We start from the raw sequence: 20,589 nt of genomic DNA on the forward strand, positions 1-20,589 counted from the left end.
ATAATCAAATAGAAGTGAACATAGAGAGTATAGGATAAACCAAAAGACCGATACATTGCAACCCAATACACCCTGAAACATCCAGCATTTCAAGATGCATGGTTTAGGCATCTTAAAATTTTCTTCTCTGTTACACCATAATATGACTCTGGTACACCATAATAATCTTTTTCTCTGTTTGGAACTTTGGATATTAAAGTTGATCCCTTCACACCATTATCATCAAAAGTTATAAGCGGTGCAGAGGAACATGACTCGTTTATACCATATGGTGAAGTATCGTGCTAAACAAACTGGAAATTTTGAGCAGTTTTTTGGAAAGATGTAATACATTCACAAGGAATTTCACAAAAGATTATGATAATATGTTGTCATTACCATTTTCTTAATTTCTGGCCATATTGGTTTGTAAGAACGCGCAGAAAACAAAAGGTGAGTGTAGAATTATGAATGAATTGAGCACCGATAGCAAGTAACTAACTTTAGCAGTCTAAACAGAATGGGAATTCAGAGGAACTTTAGCTTAGCCAAATTACTACATGTTGAAGAACCCAATTTCACCTCTATATAATTATTTTTATACAATATAAACTCATTATACTAAGAAAGTAAGAAGAGACATGGCAAGCAGTACAGTTCCTCACTTTGAACCTTTTCCTATGCTTTTCTTTTGTGATTCATGTCATTATATACATTAGAGTCTATCATGATTCATGTCATTATATACATTAGAGTCTATCATGATTCATGTCATTAAAGCCGATCAATTGGATACCCATCATGATTCATACAACACCAATTTTTCTTGGAGATATGTCTGAACCATCTAATACCAATAATTCCACAAATTCCCATCTCACAAAACCATGTTGTGCCATTCTTTTTAGGTTCCATACATAAGCTTTCAGCGAAATAAACTCAAATCTTACACAGATATATTAATTCAAGTACATTGTATACATTTATGAATAGAAATTAGTGATTAGGGCTTAGATTTATAGCAATGGACATCTAAACTCAGCATATTAAGGTAAAAAACTTGCACACTAGAAGATTCCAGATCTTGTTCACTTTGGGTTACATTCATTCAATGGAATTGAAAATGCAATAGATGTCCTCGACTTTGAGCTATACTTCTAGCGTCATTTTACTTCCAGCAGCTCCTTAAACACATGACACAAAGATTTATGCAAATTCACCAAGGCTCACCCTATGATCTTGGTCAGCCCTTAATTTCATCAAATAACCTGAAGCAGTTGAGACTTGAGATTCTAAACGAGCTGAAAGGAAAAAAAAAAAGAGGAAGAGAGAGACTTCCAAAGAGATATAGAAAGGTTATTGCATTCATTTCGAAAGAAGATCCAGTCCCATCAATATCGCAGCAAAGTCATTTATAAAATATTAGTGGCTTGGTAAAACCAGAGAGACACTCAATGTAGAGTCAAGAAAGTTAAATCACTTTAAGCCAGCTACAACTACTCAGGCAATTGAATATGCCACACTGCAAGAAGAGTCTTTGAGTTCTGCTGCTCAAAACTATAAATTTTACTAGCAAAATTTGCCTGGGTCTAATTTGAACCATAGTTATTTTTCACTGCCTAGTTCAATACCACCCTTGCTACCCACTCAGTTTAAACCTAATTCTTCTTCCTTGACTAAAACATCACAAAATTCAAGAAATTATAGGCATATTCCAGCTGATGTTAGGCAAGATAAGATCCCCAAGGGATTATTCTATTAATGTGACCTGCCTTACTCAAGAGAGCAGAAGTGTCAGTTCAAGGAGCATCGGCTTTTTTGTTGAAATTTCTGGTTCTTGAGGAAAAGAGTGTGAAGCAGAGATGGATTCAAAATCAGAAAAGTAATTCAGAACCTCAAATTTCAGTGAGTGCTCTGGCTGGTTACCAATCTTTTCAAACTATGAGAGTAAAGGGTGTAGTAAATGGAAAAGACTTGCATATTTTGATTGATTCGGGTAGCACTCATATTTTTGTGGATGTGAATGTAGCTAATAAGTTGGGGTGCAAGTTGGATCAGATTCCATTTCAAGCTATTTCTGTAGCAGATGGTAATCATATTCCAGGTCAGCACGTGTAAAGGACAATGAGAAATGCAAGGGCACAAGCTTGAAGCTGATGTTCTGCTAATTTCCTGTATGGTGCTTAGAAAGTTAGAATACAATGGTTGAGGTTATTAGGGTCTATATATCTATTGGGATTTTCAGAAACTCAGAATGGAGTTCATTCAGTTTGCAGAGCAATCTGAAGGGTTATTTAGGGCCTATCTATTGGGATTTCAGTATCTGTGAATGGTGTTCAGCTGTAAAAATGTCAGATTCTGCAGGGCAGCTTTGCCTCATGCAAGTGACTGATGCAGATTGCAATGCAATTCAGGATGATCAGGATAAATCTAAGACACTTGAGAGTTCAGAATTTTCAGAGTCAAAGCAGCAGTAGCATGGTTTTTATTGAGCCAACTGAGCAACCTCTAGCAAGAAGAGTGTTTGACCACTCAATACCCAGGTAGTACACAAGTAAACATAAGGCCATACAGATATCCTAGCAACTTCTCTATTTTTCTTGAAGAAGGGAAAAAAGTAGAAAAGTTGGCCAAAAGAGAGGGAAACCCACCCCTCTCTTAGTCTCTTCTCTTTTTACGTCCCTGTGTGCCCCCGTGTGGCAGCCCAAAAACGTCCGGGTCAATATATGGCTTTCAAATTAAGTTCTGAATTAGCGAATGCTGCCAAAGGCGTGGTAAAGACAAGATATACTTGGACAAAAAATACGTATTCCAAAGGCGTTGTGTCATGGTCATATATGATTCATAGTATCTTCTTTTAATATCTATACGTCTATACTACATTGTATATAACATACACATATAGCCAAAAAAAAAAAAAGTAAAAGAAGGCAAGTAAAAGATAGATATGACTGTCATACAATATTTTCAATTTTTATTATTAGATATTCATTTTATATTACAAACCCTTTTTGAATTATCCCGAGTAGGACAAAGTAGTATTGTGTTACTCCCTCGGTATTATTACTTGCTCCATTTTTTCGAACACGGATCGGAGTTTTACGTGGATTAATAGAAAATATTATTTTGTACTCTTCTAATTGAAATTTTTATAAAATTATATAAATTAAACAAAATTAATGGTCTGTTCACATTTACTGAACTGAATTGATTGGAGCTGAACTAAACAGGCTTTAAGTTTAAAACTAAAAATCAACAATGTCTATAAGGACTACAAGTCTACAATACAATGGATACATTTTCATTTTATATACTTGTACTATTTAAGTGTTTATTAGACTACTCCCTCTGTCCCTAAATTACATTCCTCCTTTCTATTTTTGGTAAGTTTTTTTTTTTTTTTTAGTAAATCAACTCTCTTTTTCTGTTTTATATTTAATGTTTTCTCACTCATCCTTACCTAATTACACTCATAATCCTTGTGCCAAATTACAATGAATATGATTGGTTAAAAGTTTTCAATTAGGAGCATATGATTGGTCCCTTTTTTTGCATGTCATGAGTAATAACTAATCTATCTTTGTACTTCTCATTGCATTGTCTAATTATTGTTATTTGTCTTATTCTTTCCTTCTTAGTTCCCGTGTAAATTTCCAAACAGGAATATAATTTAGAGACGGAGGGAGTACAAAAGTTCAACAAATAGAAAATTATTCGAGTTTTAGGTCCATCCCAGATTATTCCAAGTTAGATTAAACCAGAAACCAGGAATATTCATTTTCTTGGATCGGAGACCAGACTAAAATCAATTTGTCTGGTCCAATCCAATTCAGGTCTAAAATATACTTGGACCGATTTATGCACACCCCTAGATCCTACTCATCCTAGTCCCAGCAGTTAGAGATTATACATTTGTACTCCGTATGACGGTATGAGGACTGAGTTATGATCGTAAGCGTAGTGTATGGATGCCACTTGATTTTGACTATTTTTAGGTCAAATGAAATTGACCAGACACCCTCCTTTCTTTCCCCTTCTTCCCTATTAAACTCCAACTCAAATTCTCAAAAAAAAAAAAAAATACAGAGAGTAATAGTGAAGACTGAAGAGTGATACAAAAATTGAGAATGGGTGATAGCAAAATCCTGAAACACTACATCAGAAAACGAACCAGAAGATCAACCGAAGAAGACAGATTGAGTTCACTTCCAGATGCCATTCTCACCGACATACTCTCTCGCCTTTCAATCAATTCCGCCGCCACCACCTCCGTCTTATCCCACCGTTGGCGCCACCTCTGGACCACCATCACCCGCCTCAAACTCGGTGATCACGAAACTGACGAAACTATAAAATCCAACGATTCCTCCACAATCGACCATATCCTAAACCAGATCACGTCTCCGAAACTCCAAGTTTTCGATCTCGATTACTCAACAATGCTATCCGACATTCCAAGATTCAGTGATTCAGAACCATGGTTCAGTGAAGTTTGCCGCCGAAATGTGGAGGATTTCACTCTCAATACAATTGATGATTACCCATTTCGTATTCCTGCTTGCCTCGTCAATTCTCAGTCTCTGGTAAGTTTGCAATTACGTGGGGTGCTTAAATCGAAGGAGCCTAAAAATGGGGATTCGTCTTTGTGTTCGTCTTTTTATCTCCCTAATTTGAAGCTACTTTCTTTGTGTACGTTTAATTGTGTCCCAGATTGGTTATCGAAGCTAATCAGTTCTTGCCCGATTTTGGAAGATTTATCTTTGTCGTTCGATTTGGATGATAATCCCCCACCCCATTATTTTGATATAGTTGCTCCTAATTTGGAATCGATGTGTATACATATGCATACTTGGAGAAAGATGCGGTGCACTCGAATATCGATTGATGCACCTAAATTGACAGACCTTAATATTCATGATAGCATTTCGATTTATAGATTTGTTCGGAATCCAACTGCATTAGTTAAAGCGCGTATGTCCTTGGAGAGATGGTGTGGAGAGGCGGTTAATGAAGGAACTACTTGTTATCTTGAGGAGATGTCCAAGTTTGTTGGTGGATTTTCTAGTGTTAGCAATCTTGTGTTGATGCTCCAAACCCGTAGCAATATATTTGGCTGCCTTAATACCAGGAATTTGCCAATATTTTCTAATGTGGTGAATCTAGAAACAAATTTCTTCAAAGATTTGGTGTTTTCGTTAGAATTTTTTCCCAAATTAGAGCATCTTGTGGTGAGTATATGGTGTCAAGCTGCTAGTCTTCCAATGGAGCAAAGGTATTGGTTGCCACCGAATACTATTCCAGATTGTTTATTAAGTAAGCTCAAGACTATAAAAATTAAGGGACTACAGGCAGTTGGCGATGACCTGAGGCTGCTAGCGTACATTTTGAGTAATGCTAATGTTTTGGAAAAGCTTTGCATAGATGTTCGTATGATGGATGTGATTAAAGCTAAAAATGATCGTGAAGCAGCACATATAGTGTGGAAGGAAGGTCAGTTTTGTAGGTCATTGTTTAAGCTTTTAAGGAGGTCTTCAACATGTGAGATTGTGGTTTCTGGTAGGTCTGTCAATGCATTTGGGAATGCCTTACAAGACGGATACCTTACCTGTCGAATGTATGTGGGCAAATAGACCTAATATGTGCAACTTGTTTTCCAAATGCAAGCATTCAAGCTTATGAGCTGCAGGTATTTATCACTAAGTTCCTATTAACTATTGGTTATAGTTTTATTTAGGCTTAACAATGTTTTTTGAAATGCTGGACATGTATCAATGTATTACTGCCTTGCAATGCATTGGTCTTTTTTTGTTGAATTTATTGGTCAAATTCCAGCTTTTTCACTTCTCTATATGTCTATGGTGAATCTTTGATTTATTAATGCTTTAATGTGATGCTCTTTAATACGAAGTATGATCAGTTTTTAAACTGGAAAGAAAATTTTCAAAGTACTTTACTTGCCATGACAATTGAGGATCTCAGAGTCATTCTGAAATTTGATACCATAATTTTGTGCACTTGGATTTTGAGTGATGGATGCAAACATGAGTATAATTTTGAATCTGAACCAGATGTTAAATTTAATAAATCTTGTGTTTCAGGGGATTTATAATTTTGTCTCGTACTAGTAATTGAGAGTAAAAGTCAGTGATTATTGATGATTACCTAGAAAGCCTGATTTATTGAGTTATTATGAAGAAATATACTTTATATGACTTCTCTTATGCCTTTGGTTGATTTCACAACTTTATTATTTGTGTATGTATTTCTTGAATAAATTACCATTTATTGTTGGTGGTAAAGAACATGTTGAATTTGATTGATTTCAGTTAGATGGTACCGACCAGAATAGCTTGGTTTAAAAGCTTCTAACTGGCTAGAGTTAGTTTGATTAAAAGCTCTTGGTTCACTTGAATAGCTGAATTTACTGAAGAAGTTCTGATTTAGGTTGATTAAGAACTTCTGCAAACCGAGCATTATTCAAACTTGATTACAATAGTACCTTCCTTTGAACTATGAAGGTGAATGTTTTAGGTTGAGAATTTTTTTTGCAGAAGTGCTCCTACCATCAGTTGGATCTTTGCAAAAGCTTTAGACATTGGATCTAAAACTTGAATCAGTATCGTGCCTCTTTTCATCTGGAAGTTGATATACAGACTTGGTAAAAACTACCATACTATATATCTTTCTGATCCTTAGGTGCCTGACTGCCTGTATCCTTAAACAACCCTGATAAATTCATGGATGATCAAGCTTCTTTATAAAACAGGTTAAAGATCTTAAAAGACCTGAAAAAATTAGCATAGACATGTACAAGGACAACAACGGATTTACTAGGAGATTTGATAGTGAATTTGACTGGCTTTTAAAAGCTGATATTGTCTCTCTGGTTTTACCAAGCCTTATAATCTAAATTGACTTTGCAGCAATATGGATGGCACAAGATCTTTCGAAATGAATGCTTTTACTTCTTTTATCTCTCTTTGTAATGCTCTGCTTTGATTCTTATAAAAAGAACTATCTAAGCTTACCTGTAATTCAGTTTCAAAATTTGGTAAGTTGACAAAATTTGAGCTATGACTTTTCATTTATTTATTTATTTATTTTTGTTGCTTAATTTGTTATGGATAAGGTCGGTTTAGAATTATAGGAGTATTCCTAAGTATTCCTTGGTAAAAATTACAAGGTAGTTTGGCCTATGTTCCTGCAGCTAATGGCTAATTATGGGTGTAAAGGTCTTACATGTTTATAAAGAAAATGTCTTGTTTGTTTCTTTCGCGGGAATAGTGTGCCTCATCACGAAGATGCAGAATGATATAAGTTTGGAGCTTAGAGTGCGTAAACCGCGGAGCATTTTATATAATAATGCATGAAGAGGTTAAGAATATAACGTAGTAATTAGGCAAAAGTAGTTGTGTTATAAAACTAATAATGCAAGGGCATATAAAGGCTGCACTGAAATGTTGCCAATAGAATTGTCTTATAGTAAGCTGTAATATGGCTAGTATCAGCCTGATTAAGGTATGTGATTATAAATATCTCCCCTGATCTAAACACAAGGCACTTCTTCTATATGTTAGCACTCTAGCAGTTGATGGTTAAATATGAGCTGCAAAGGCCTTGCATATTCTGATGGCTAATTGTAAAATTGCAGTTTAGTCTGATGATAATTTTCGTAGGATTGATGTGCTTTATTTGGAAAAACACTGAGCGGAGTAGTTTGGGAGCTTAGAGTGTACAAGCTGAGAAGCATTGTATAACGATTTATAGAGAGATTAAAAGAAAGTTTAGGCTTTTATCGCCTTGTAAAATTGCACAAGCAGATGAACTCTGGATAGAATGTTGCAACTAGAACTGTCTTGTAGTAAGCTTTAAGATGGTGAATTCTCTGTTATAGAATCTCTCTGTTTGTCAAATTGACTACTATAAGAGTTGTGAGATATTTAATAAGTCAGCATAAGGGATATACCAGTCCCTTCTGTGTGGAAGTCAGATAAGTCCTTGAAGATATGAAGATGTGAAGATCTGAAGTTTTTTTAGAATTATACAAGCAATTAAAATGTAAAATCATGTCATTATTGTTGTTTTCTATGTTTATTGCATTATAGTTACAGGAAGTCTTTGGGTGAAGGTATTTCTTGATAGTTGAGTAGATAAAGGATATTTGTGTTATTTTTACATAAACCTCATGGTGTTATACAAAAAAAATAAAATATAAAAAATAACTTGTAATTTTGAGTTTGATTGTAAAGTTTTAACTAGTGTTGGTGATCCCTTAGAATGAAATTGGAGTTATATTTACTGCAGATAATTAGGTTTTTTCTATTTATTTATTCAGCTACTGGTGATCCCTTAGAAATTGGAGTTATATACACTAAGAGAAAATCGCTTGCGTGAGTTTGGGTATGTAAGACGGAGACTCGAGGATGCACCGGTTCGAAGAATGGAAGAGTGGGACAATGGAGGGCTTAAACGAGGGAGAGGGAGACCAAAAATAACTTGGTTGGAAGGAGTTAGGAAGGATATGAGGTATATGGATTTGTATGAGGATGAAGCATTGAACCGTAAGAAATGGAGGAGGAAGATTTAAGTTGATGACTTCACGGAATAATCAAATTTGATTCATGTTAGCCAACCCCACTTATGGGATTAAGACTTTGATTGATTAATTTATTTATTTATTCAGCTATTTTGCCATAGGCTTATAGACAAACACCGGAGATGATATTTTCTGTACTGTACAAGCACATCACCCATTTTTTGCACTCGGCTGCAAGGCGTGTTCAGGCATCCTAAAGACAATTTCGCGCAAGGTCTTCTTTTAAACACTAGTTGAGTAGTAGGTATTTCTGAGTTTATTTTGTGGAAAGTCTAGGTTTGTTGGTCCATTTGACCATTCTACTTAGATGATAGATTATCAATTGATGAGCTGGTGAGGAATTGAGGAGTCTGACATTGTAACTTTCCTGGCTTTCTAGGTGTAATACCGAGTTGGTTCTGTTATATAGTCAGCTATCTCTTAACCTACAGTTTGTATATAATCCTATAAGGTAATTAGAAGCACTTCTTGCTTCAGTTTTCTCTGTTCCTCTTCCTAAAATTTACATCTTTCAGTTCGGAAAGAATCTCAATTGCTTCAGGTTCTTTGTTGAGATTAGGGAATGACCAAAAATAAGGTGTGAAGTAAAAAAATTCACAGAACAGGGTTGACGAATCCAGGGGTGAGGGGGTATTAAAGCCTAATAGCCTATTAACCTCTTTTCCGTCAAGTGTCAAAAGGATGTAAGTTTAACTCAGAGAATGAAAACATCTAAAGGCGTTAGTGCGTTACGCCCAGCTCCCTTTTCTAAACCTTTGCTTCACAGGTTTAGGGAGCCACTGCAAGAAAACTATGCTTTAGTTAAGCCTTAATATGCAGGAAAAAAAAGAACTGAAATTCAGAGAGGGCATGTAATTTAGCTCTGCAAATACCAGGCTGAGAAAGCGAGCCTACTTTTTATTTTAATCTCTCTTCGGTTAGAGGTTGCATAAAAGTAGTTCTAGATCAGCATATACAGACTTGAATTGCTTGGTTTATTGACCTCTGGAACTGTAATGTCAATCTGTAGTAGCTCATATGCCTTTGCAATCAATGTGAATTAGCTGAGCTTGCAGTAAGTGGTGAGGCAATAGACAGATTTGAGTTAGCTGCTTGTTGATTGTGAAGCTCTTGTCTAACTAAATAATTTTCTCCCTTGAAACATAATGACATGCAAAAAAGGTAATTCTGAGACCATTCTATACTTGTATACTCGCATTAAAAAGCAAACCTAAAAGCATTCATGAACCATGTAAATCTACACTAGCATTGCAACAATTACTTCGCGTCATTATAAATAAGAAAAAAACACCCAACACACTATACATGGTGGATATGAAATCACACTTATTATCATCTTAGCCAATAGTAATTTATAATCTCTTAATGCACATAAATAATTATATATTTAACAGCCACAAAAAAAAAAAAAAAATAAAAAATAAAAAAAATAATAATTGTGTAGCTTGGTAAAAATAAATAAAGAGGAATAACCTCACCAATTCCAAGACAATAGAGAGATATTCTCTTTATCCTCTTTCTTACTAACATTAATGCATGATTAAAAAAAAAAAGTACTCTGTATGTTTTAAAGTAGCAATCTAGTATAACGATTAGGTCACCTATTAGTTTGAATCTTTAATCTATATCTATATCTATACTTATTATATATTAAAATGCGTTCCTAATACAAGATATGTGCCACGTGGCACCCTTCACATGTATTAGAAGTATGCCACATCACTGTAATATGCCACATCATCCATTGTAATATGAATGAACATGTTTCAATTGCAATAAAAATGTTTATCACAAGGTTTGAACACAAGACCAATAACAAATAAAGTAATGTTATTACCAACTTTGCTATCTTTTTATTGTGCTTCATATTCAATAATAATACACTAAATACTTTAATTTGTAGTTTACAAGACATCAATTTGAGAGCGTTTATTTAATTTTATTAGTTATTATTGTCCACTTATTTTTTGTAATTATATAGTATATGATTTTATAGCCCAAATAATATATGTATTGATATTCAAAGCAAAACCCGGTGCATCGCCCGGGGCCACACACTAGTTAAGAATTAAAATAAGGAAAAATTGTCATTAATAATACAACCTCTGGTTTATGGGGCTGGGTTTCAGGCTAATCTTCTGGTTTTCGGGGTTGGGTTTCAGGCAAGTTGTTGTGGCGAAGGGGAAGGACGGTTAAAGGGCTAGGTCAGCGGCACATTTTCAATGGTTTGGTGAGGAAGACGGGTCATCAGAGGTGGTGCAGCCGTGCATTGGTGGTGTTGGTGGGGAGGAGAGAGAATTTTTTTTTAAAAAAATTTAAGCCAATTATAGGGAAACATGTGGCATAGTTAACCTATTAAACAATTTACAACCGATTTTTGCTAGTTTAAAATTAAAAATCCCAAACGGGGCGTTTGGTAAATGGGAATGGGAATTTGGGGAATCTAGAATGAGAGTGGGAATGGGAATTGATAGGTGGAAATTAATGAAATAATCTCAATCCCTTGTTTGGCATATTTTGGAAATAAGATTGAGAAATTTTAAATCCTATGTTCGGTACGTGGGAATAATAGAGGGATTAAATGCAAAATTTACAAGATTGCTCTTTTATAATATAGGTAGGGTATATATATGTCACAAAAGAGGGGGTAATATTGTCTTTTTAACAATTTAGTGAATTCCCTTCAAAATATTACCTACCCCCTCCAAGTAATAAAATGTAGGGAATAAAAGCTAATTAATCCCAATTCCATTCCCATTTTATATCATAATTCCCACTAACTAAACATTTTGTCTTATTAAAAAAAGAAGGGTAAGATTTTATTATTAATGATAATTTTTCAATAAAATCCATTTCCAAAACCTTTAATTGAAAATTTTTAAACATGGAAGTCTTTTTTTAGGTGGAAAGTGGACCTCATCCCGTAATCCCGTCCTCTTTGTTTCAAAAAAAAAAAGAAAGAGAGTTTTGCTTGTGACTCTGTAAGAACTGTAACCCTTGCTACAACCTACAAGCAAGTATGAGCAGCGAGACTGTAAGAACAAAACCGGCAAAAATGGCAGCAATGAAAGACAATGATCGGCTAAGCTCACTTCCAGACGCAATCCTCTCCGAAATCCTCTCTCGCCTTCCAATCAATTCCGCCGCCACCACCTCCGTCTTATCCCACCGTTGGCGCCACCTCTGGACCACCATCACCCGCTTCGCATTCACTTCTTTCGACGAAACTATCTCACTGAAATTCTCCGCAATCCTCATCAACATCTTACGACAAATAACCTCTCCGAAACTCCGTGTTCTTGATCTTCACTTGGATTCTCTCTCCAATTTCTGTAAAAAGGGAGTATCAGAATCATGCTTCCGTGAAATTTGCTCCCGAAATGTGGAGGAAATCATTGTTAATGGCCCTCATCATGTATACGAAGATTGCTTCCTTGTGATACCCGCATTTGTGTTCGATCATCAATCTCTGGTAATTTTGGAATTATTTGCTAATCTTAAGTTTAATTTGCTTGAAAATGCAGCAATTCAACTTCCTAATTTGATGAAATTAAGTTTGGGTTATCTATTTGATGTTCCTCCTTGGTTAGAGATTCTAATTAGGTCTTGCACTTTATTGGAGGAATTAAATCTGTGTTTCAATCTGTCGCATTTCAATCAACCCCAGAAAACCCCCAATCTATTTTACATATTTGGTCATAATTTGAAGGTGTTGAGAATACTGATGCACTCGCATATTCCAACCCAGAGAACTAAAATATATATTGATGCACCCAAATTGATTGAGCTGTGTATAACGGATCGAACTTCTTGCTATCATTTTGTCCAAATTCCAACTGGGTTAGTTGAAGCAGTTGTTGTTTTGATCCCGGATGAGGACTTTCGAGAGGGTCCGGTTTGGATGGATGGACAAGAAGATTATGTACAACAGATGTCCAAGTTTGTACAAGGAATGTCTAGTGTTAGTAAGCTTGACATTTGGGTACAGGGTAAACCCAATGTATATGATTACCTTCATTGTGTGAAGCATGAACTTCGGCCTGTTTTTCATAATTTAGTCTATCTTGATACGAGCTTGGTTGATGTTGGTCTAATTGGGTGGAAGGATTTGCTACTTTCTATGCAATGCTTTCCCAACTTATCACAGCTTGATGTGTACCTCAAAACGGGAGATGATCTTCCTTTAGAGAACATGAAGTGGTGTGAACTAGATTTTGTGCCAGATTGTTTGGTAAGGAAACTCAAGACAATAACAATAATAGGACTTAAGAGGATTGATGATGAGCTCAAGTTGCTTGCTTACATTCTGAGTAATGCAGTTGTTTTGAAAGAGCTTCATGTATCCATTGGTTCAGATACCAACAGAGAATTTATTGAATCTCGACTGTGGAATGAATGTAAATTCCGTAGCTCATTATTCAAGCTTCCAAGGGGCTCTTCAGCTTGTGAGATTATGTTTAGGGGTAGGCGTATGAAAGCTTCAGGTAAAACCTATAAAGAAGGATCCCTTGCGTGTGAAATCTATGGTTTTTGATTGCCATTCCAATTGCAACATTTGTTTCTTCAAGCATATGGGTGGCAGGTATTAACTTTTTGATAAATTCCTTTTTATGTAAGCATAGTTTTGTTCATGATTAAAATCACTTCTTGAAGTGATATAACTGCTACTGCTTATGAAACCTTGCTATGTGTATGTCATTTGGTTATTTCTAAATCCTAACTTCATTTACCAAAAGTATTTATATATTTTGTGTGCCTCTATAATTCTATATGGTATGTTATGGTGCACTCATGATACATAACTTAAAATAATTATGCTTTACACTTTTTCGTTTTAGATAACTACAGGAAACAACTCAAATAAGCTTATCATGATAACATTCTTGGAACGGGCAAGCAAAAAAACTCAGTGTGTACTGATCCTTGATATATAAGTATTACATAACAATTGATGATGTTGAATCCACTATAGAATTCGGTTTTTATGAAGTTTAAATGGACTAAAGGCAAATAGATTAGTGATATTAGATGAGTAGTAAATTGAAGTTTAAAGATGCTGAAATCATTTACTGTTTCAGGGGGTATGGTAATTTTGTTTCTTTCTAGTGATTGAGAATGTATGTTGTGATGAATGCCAACCCCAAATTCATTTGGGATTTTGGAGTAAACTTTTCTATGTACAACTTAATTTGATTGAGTTAATGTCATATGCTGCTTTGGTGCTTGTATAATAGTGTATCTGTGGACATTTTGCCTCCTGGCATGTGGTCTGAAATATTTATAGGCTAATTATCCTGTGTTAATGTCTAATTATTAAATTGATTAGGCTTTGCTGGCCAACAGTATTAGAGGAGAGAATAGATGGGGAACAAGTAAGAATTTATCAAGTAAAGCGATTGAGATGTATTCTTCTCAAGTTTTTTTAAGCTAAATAATGTATTGAGATAAAGGGTAGTGAGTAGCTTCTGACTGTTACTGATCTAAAGTTTTTGTGTGTAGTTCACAAAGATGCATCCTTCTCAAAATCTTAAGATATCAATTAGTTTCTTCTTCTGTGTGCTAGTCATCTTATATGTCTTTATCAGTACTCAAGAGTGGCTATTCTTTATTCTACAAGCAATAGGAAATCATGCCATCATTGTAGAATTGTAGCTATTTATGTTGATGACATCTTAGTCACTGGATATCATTTGGTTGAGATAAAAGACTTGGTGGCTCCTTGATAGACAGTCTAAATTCAAAGTCTTGATCATCTTGTTTTTAGGTGAACCTCTTGGTGGTAAAATGATGCAAAGGAAGTTTGTCCTAGATCTACTCATTGAGTTTGGTTGCGTAGTTTAAGCCCCTAGAAGCTGTAGTAATATTACTGCATCCAGAGCAGATAGTAATATTCTGATTCAACAGTTTACTGGCCTAGGGCTTATATGTACGCTTAGCTACCCAACAACCGGATACTTTACTGCACTACGGAGCCTTTTTTGGCACTTACTAAACCCCTCATAAACAGGTTGCAATCCCTGTTTTTAGGCACCTTAAAGCCAGTCCAGCTCCAGGTCTTCTCCTTAACAAAAATATGTTTTAGCTTAAGGTTTTCTGAAAGTTGTTTTTTCGATATTGTGAGGAATAGTCCTATATCATACTATAGAAATCTGAGTAGACCGCAGAGACCTCTTCTCATGTAGATGATGTGTTCCCGTGTATTGATTCATCTATTGATGAGGCGGTGACAATGGAGCTTGCATGGCTTTCCAGGTTAATAGGTGAGTAGAGTGTGCCTAAAATTACTCCAATTCATTTGAAGTGTAAAATATGAGCTTCCTTTTAAAATTACATTGCTAAGAATACAGTTTCTTCTTTTGCACACCTCTTATTAGTGAAAATAATTTCAGCTAAGTAAAAATAATTTAAGTTTAGCAAAAATAATTTCAGCTTTGTAAAATTAAGATGAAGAGAACGGGGCCTTAGTGAGGCTAGTAAACGACTTTTTAACTGAGAGCAATTATACTCACAAGAGTCACAACAGAACAAATAACATTTGAATATGAATATATAGATTGAAATTCAAATTCAAAAGTTCCAAAAGTAGGCAAGCCTTAATTAGAGTCTCAATCGATCTTCTTTAAAAACTAGACAGTGTTGAAAGTGTAATCACAGTGCCTTAGTAGGAGTAGCAGTGATCCTGTTGGTGATAGGGGTTGGCCATTGAGGTGGACAATAAGGATACAATCTGAAGCATGGGAGGAAAGATGATACAGTGGACTTGAAGTCGGAGACTAATTGCACAGTCTTGCTTCTCAGGTTCACAGCCAGTAGATGATGATCTTGAGAAAAAACGTATAGAACGTCTCCATCACAGGGATCGAAGCCTTTGATAGACATCGACACATCAGCACATAGCCAATTAATACTTGTAAGATCCACAAAATGCTTTATATTCCAAGTACCGCCATAGCCCCTTGTGTAGTCCTTCATATCCCAGACGGTGAGTGTTTTAGTAAAAGCGGTCACATAGTTCCAATGATAAAGGCGCAGGCGTTGTTCAACGTTTGCTATGCATAAACTACGCTGATCTGCTGAACCTCTCTTGCCACACATCTTGTCGAGTTTAGCTTCTTGAGGAAGCTCAATAAAGTCGCATTGCTTGGGGTTTTCCTTGTCGAATGGATTATATACCATGATCATATTGGTGCACCAATACAGCGCCCCATCTAACGTGGTAATGTATTGACCAAATGCTTCATCTACAATACTCACTGAAAGAAAGGTTGGTGGAGCAGGCATTTGAAAGTTACACCAACTGCTAGTATCTGAAGAGAAGACATAAAAGTTCAAGATCTCACTACTTCGCACAATGCTACCTCCACGCCTAATAAGCCTCGGCGTGTCCTTTATAATGACCACTTTGTATAGGGTGGGATCATCAACACTACATATGATGCCTTTGAATTGAGATCCCGGATTATCCGAGAAACTAGCTGGAGGTCTGGGGAGCCTATAAGATTGCTTGGTTAAGGGGTTCGATACAATTAGATTTAACGAGGGGGCCATGGGAGTATATCCAACAGGACACCCACTATCCGACACTGTCAAGAGTAAATCATTTGATACACACCATAACATATTTATAGGCCATTGTTGATTGAGGAAATCTAAGTATATTAAGGGGTGGTTCTTAGGTAACACTTGGACCTCAATTGTCATTATAAAAGGATTAGATGGACTAATAATCATACTAGAGGGATCACTTGTACTAGTATAATTGGTAAGGTGTAGATGATGATTATGTTGGTGTTGTCGTTGATAACTACGAACAAAGTATCGACTCGAAATCAAGCCGAGCCAATGCTTCGAGACGAGTTTACATTGATGGGCTGATTTCACCGGTACTCGAACAAGAATTTCCATTAAGGTCTCATCTGTTAAGTCTTTTAGTTCTGTTCTTCTCCTCTTCATATCCATATTTTCACGAAAATATGTATGAATTTTTTTTGGTCTAAACTTTATAATATGCGTTTATTAAAGGTAGGATGGGGTATATATACCCAATTACACCGACTACTATGCGCCTAAGATTCCTACTTTGTGTCGACTAAGGGCATGTTCATATTTACTGAACTGAGCTGAACTGAACTGATTGGAGCTGAACTGAACTGAACTGATTGGAACTGAAATGAATTGAGCTGAAATGAATATTTTATGTGAGAGGGAAATTAAGAGCTGAACTGAACTGATTGGAACTGAACTGAACTGAACTGATTAGAGCTGAACTGAACTGAAGTGAACTGAAATTAAGTAAATGTGAACAGGCCCTAACTAGATAATAAAGTCCTAATAAACTCAAGTTTATCACTAAAAATAATCAAACCTTATCTTTTATTTTTTTGAGCCTAATACGTGTATCCTAACTAAAATAGGATACTACAAAATTATCTTAATATATTTTTAAAACAAATTTTAATTTAATTTGGTAAGTGGTATGAACAGGAGATATAAAGTTTTCATGGAAAAAACACCCTTCAAGGGATATGGTCAGCAAGAAATAGAAATATTTTCAGGGGGCAATTCAAAGCTCTACTAGTATCTTAGTGAAAATAGGCATAATAGCAGGGCAAGCCTTAAGATCACTTGTAATTCAGAACAGCTGAAAAGGCCTAGAAGACACAGGGCAGGGCGATTCAACGAAGAACCATAGCAAAGATGGGGACTACAACAAGTAAGAAAAAATGAAGAGACGCGCTAGCTAATCTATGAGGATGGTCAATGCACCAAAGTAAGCATCATTTTTGCTGGTGTCTGGAATAGAGGAAGCAGGGGAGCAGCTGCCAGGCTAATAAAACAACATCAATATATCATCTGCCAGGGAGGGGAGAACATACATAAGAAGCACAAGTAAACATCAAAGCATGCTTAAGACTCTTGAGTTGGCGGCTTACAGAGGAAGATGAAGGCCCTAAAGACTGTATGTAGGAGCGCTATAAAAGAAATTAAGGACCTGATAAACATGCTACACTGTGTTAGCTTAGTATTTAGTACACTGCAGGGAAATGTTAAAAGAGCTGTCATTAGAGCGGAGAGAGGCCTAGCCCTCTTTTTGTACTTCTATCCAAAAAAATGTTTCAACAAGTAGACAATAGTTTATGGTCATATATGATTCACAACACCTTCCTTTGATATCTACAAGAAGGCAGCTTTAATCAGATGATTAACTGAATGCAAAAATTTGAGGTTGACTGTTTTAAGCACAAAGAGCTGATGCATAACTTAAGTAGTCCGAACAGAAGAAGAAATAGAGGCTTTTCAAACTCTCAGCACCAATTAATTCAGCTTCTGCATTGTCCTCGAAAATCTTACTGTTTCAAAAAATCTCCACCCCCATCTTTTCTTAATAATCATTTCTCAATATAAATTGTCAAACATCTATAAAGACAGAAAAGTAGCAATGCAAGCAGTTTCTTTCTTTGAACCTCTGCCTTTGATTTCTATTAGTCAGCTGTACAAGTTAAATATATAGGGAAACGAAAGTCATTAAATTAGCTTAGAGTGGGAATTTAAGCTTCGTATTAATTGATTTATTATCAGTGAGCTTTTGGATTATTTCCTTACAATTCATAGACATCCTTCAGAGTTCAGAATACATACACTAAGGTATTAAAAAATGAAAGAATCTCCATATAGAAAAGTAAAAGTCAACAGAAGAGAGTAAAAGAGCAGTACATTGCAAATATCCAGCGTTTCAAGTAACATTGTTAAGCCTAAACCAAACTACTAGTATATGGCTATATGCATTTATGCATAAACCATAAATCAGAAGGAACTTAGTAGCCAATACCTGACAGCTGCAACTCATAAGATTGAAAATTGCATTTGTAAAATATGTTGCATATTTCATGTTGGCCTATTTGCCCAAATAGATCAGACCTGTAAGCTATTCGTCTTGTAAGGCATTGCCTGATGCTTTGACATAACTACTAGAAACCACAACCTCACATGTCGAGGAGCTCCTTGGAAGCTTCAACAAAGACCTACAGAACTGACCTTCCATCGATGCCCCATCCACCTTACAAAGGTCTACAAGAAGTTTTTCCAAAAAAACTGCATTACTCAGAATGTATGCCAAAAGCCTGAGGTCGTCATGAACACCCTTTAGTCCCTTTATTTGTATAGTCTTGAGCCTAGTTACTAAACAATCTGGAATTAAATCCGGTGCACACCAACTCCTTTCCTCCATTGTATGATTATCAAACCGTAAGCACACCTCAAGATGCTCTAAGTTGGGAAAGCAATGTAAAGAAGACATAAAATCTTTAAGGCAATTTGTTTCAAGACGGGCTAGATTAGAAAAGATTGGGAGATTAACAGGATTACGAAATCTAAGTATATTGGTCTGAGTCTCTAGTTTCAGCTCAAGGTTGGTAACACTAGACAATCCGCCAACAAACTTGGTCATCTTCCAAAGATATTTTTCTCTTAACAAAATTTCCTCCTCCTCTTCATCTTCGCGCACATATCTTGTTTCTTTCCAATACCCTCTTTCATTCTTCAAGTCAATACACGCTTTGGCTAATGTAGTTGGATCGCGAACAAATTCATAAAACGAAAAGCAATCATGAATTTCAAGGTTTACCAATTTGGGTGCATCAATAGATACTCTAGTACGCAGCTCCTTATTCAACGGAAAGGATTCCATACATATGAATAATGACTTCAAATTGGGAGCAATTATATTCGCAACAGAACTAGACATCGATTTCAAATATGGATATAGTTTAAAAGCTAAACTCAAATCTTCCAAAAGCGGGCAAGATTTAATCAGAGTCTCAAACCCAAGAGGGAAATCATTAAGATGATGTAGAGTAAGTTCCTTCAAATTAGGGAGATGAAAACTCAAATTTTTAATTTTCGACCAATTAAGTTTAAGCAAACCCCATAATTTCAAAGTTACTAGAGATCGAGAATTGAAAGCAGAAGTGGGTATAGAAATAAAATTATCATACTCTGTAAGGACAGTGAAATTCTCCACGTTTCGGCTAAGAACGTGGCGGAACCAAAGTGAGTCCAGAAAATTAATTGTATTCAGTGAGCGATGGCCGTATAGCAGATGAAGATGAAATTCGTGAAGTTTCGGAGATGAAAGTTGTTGAAGGATGCGGTCCAACATGATGGCGCATTGTTCTGTTTTAAGAACTTTGGCTTTAACGTGGGTGAGTTCAGTCCAGAGGTAGCGCCATCGGTGGGATAAGACGGAGGTTGCGACGGCGGATTCCAAAGGAAGGCGAGAAAATATGTCGATGAGAAGGGCGTTTGGTAGTGAACTCAACCTGTCTTCGTCTTCCATGATTTTACAATTACATATTAGTTATGATATGGAGTTTAAAGAAGGTGTAAAATCTTGTGAAACTCTTTGATTTAGAATATATAAAGTTACAAAATATAATGAAACCTAATGTTTTTAGGAAACCTTGAAATACAAGGATATAAAATATATGTTGTCAATTAGAAGCTAAAAGGAGCTTGCATTGTACAAATTTTAGGAAACTTTAAATATTGTTTAAGATAAATTCTTTTAAAGAAAAGTTTAGGAAGGATGGTTTGGATGGACTAAGGGTCTGTTCACATTTACTGAGCTGAACTGAACTGATTGGAACTGAACTGAATTGAACTGAATTGAGCTGAAATGAATATTTTATGTGAGAGGGAAATTAAGAGCTGAACTGAACTGAACTGATTGAAACTGAACTGATTAGAGCTGAACTGAACTGATTAGAGCTGAACTGAACTGATTAGAGCTGAACTGAACTGAACTGATTGGAACTGAACTGAACTGAACTGATTAGAGCTGAACTGAACTGAATTGAACTGAAATTAAGTAAATGTGAACAGGCCCTAAACGGAGAAATTTACACAAGAAAAGTTTAAAAATATTATAGTAGTATACAAACAGTTGAACATCGAGCACAAAGAACGAATACTCGCGCGCTCCCATCATAGGTTGGACATATATGCTTCTTCAATCT

General features: G+C 35.8%; 4 protein-coding genes across 4 annotated transcripts; 2 read left to right on the top strand and 2 right to left on the bottom strand.

Annotated features, from left to right (window-relative positions):
- The first annotated feature begins 4,106 nt into the window (after nt 1–4,106).
- On the top strand, nt 4,107–5,609 carry LOC145594031 (putative F-box/FBD/LRR-repeat protein At5g44950). Its single transcript, XM_081650377.1, has one exon. The coding sequence runs from the start codon at nt 4,107–4,109 to the stop codon at nt 5,607–5,609; it is 1,503 nt and encodes a 500-aa protein (XP_081506503.1).
- A 6,021-nt stretch (nt 5,610–11,630) lies between these two features.
- LOC145594032 (F-box/FBD/LRR-repeat protein At5g22660-like) lies at nt 11,631–14,227 on the top strand. The gene is made up of 4 exons (XM_081650379.1): nt 11,631–13,059; nt 13,654–13,661; nt 13,902–13,991; nt 14,075–14,227. The coding sequence occupies exons 1-4, from the start codon at nt 11,631–11,633 to the stop codon at nt 14,225–14,227; spliced, it is 1,680 nt and encodes a 559-aa protein (XP_081506505.1).
- A 996-nt stretch (nt 14,228–15,223) lies between these two features.
- Nucleotides 15,224–16,534, bottom strand: LOC145594033 (putative F-box/kelch-repeat protein At4g22430). Its single transcript, XM_081650380.1, has one exon. It carries the CDS (start codon nt 16,532–16,534, stop codon nt 15,224–15,226), a length of 1,311 nt encoding a protein of 436 aa, XP_081506506.1.
- A 1,966-nt stretch (nt 16,535–18,500) lies between these two features.
- Nucleotides 18,501–19,910, bottom strand: LOC145594034 (F-box/FBD/LRR-repeat protein At5g22660-like). Its single transcript, XM_081650381.1, has one exon. It carries the CDS (start codon nt 19,908–19,910, stop codon nt 18,501–18,503), a length of 1,410 nt encoding a protein of 469 aa, XP_081506507.1.
- Nucleotides 19,911–20,589: the final 679 nt, after the last annotated feature.

The sequence above is a fragment of the Chenopodium album genome, chromosome 19 (assembly GCF_948465745.1).
Source record: "Chenopodium album chromosome 19, dcCheAlbu1.1, whole genome shotgun sequence".
Taxonomy (NCBI): Eukaryota; Viridiplantae; Streptophyta; class Magnoliopsida; order Caryophyllales; family Amaranthaceae; genus Chenopodium; species Chenopodium album.

Bases quoted from the DNA above. Each gene is read 5' to 3' on its own strand.
- LOC145594032 (XM_081650379.1), top strand. From the start codon at position 11,631: ATGGCAGCAATGAAAGACAATGATCGGCTAAGCTCACTTCCAGACGCA. The intron at 13,992-14,074 runs GTTTTTTTAAGC...TTTTGTGTGTAG, and splicing joins TTGAGATGTATTCTTCTCAA to TTCACAAAGATGCATCCTTC.
- LOC145594034 (XM_081650381.1), bottom strand. From the start codon at position 19,910: ATGGAAGACGAAGACAGGTTGAGTTCACTACCAAACGCCCTTCTCATC.
- LOC145594031 (XM_081650377.1), top strand. From the start codon at position 4,107: ATGGGTGATAGCAAAATCCTGAAACACTACATCAGAAAACGAACCAGA.
- LOC145594033 (XM_081650380.1), bottom strand. From the start codon at position 16,534: ATGGATATGAAGAGGAGAAGAACAGAACTAAAAGACTTAACAGATGAG.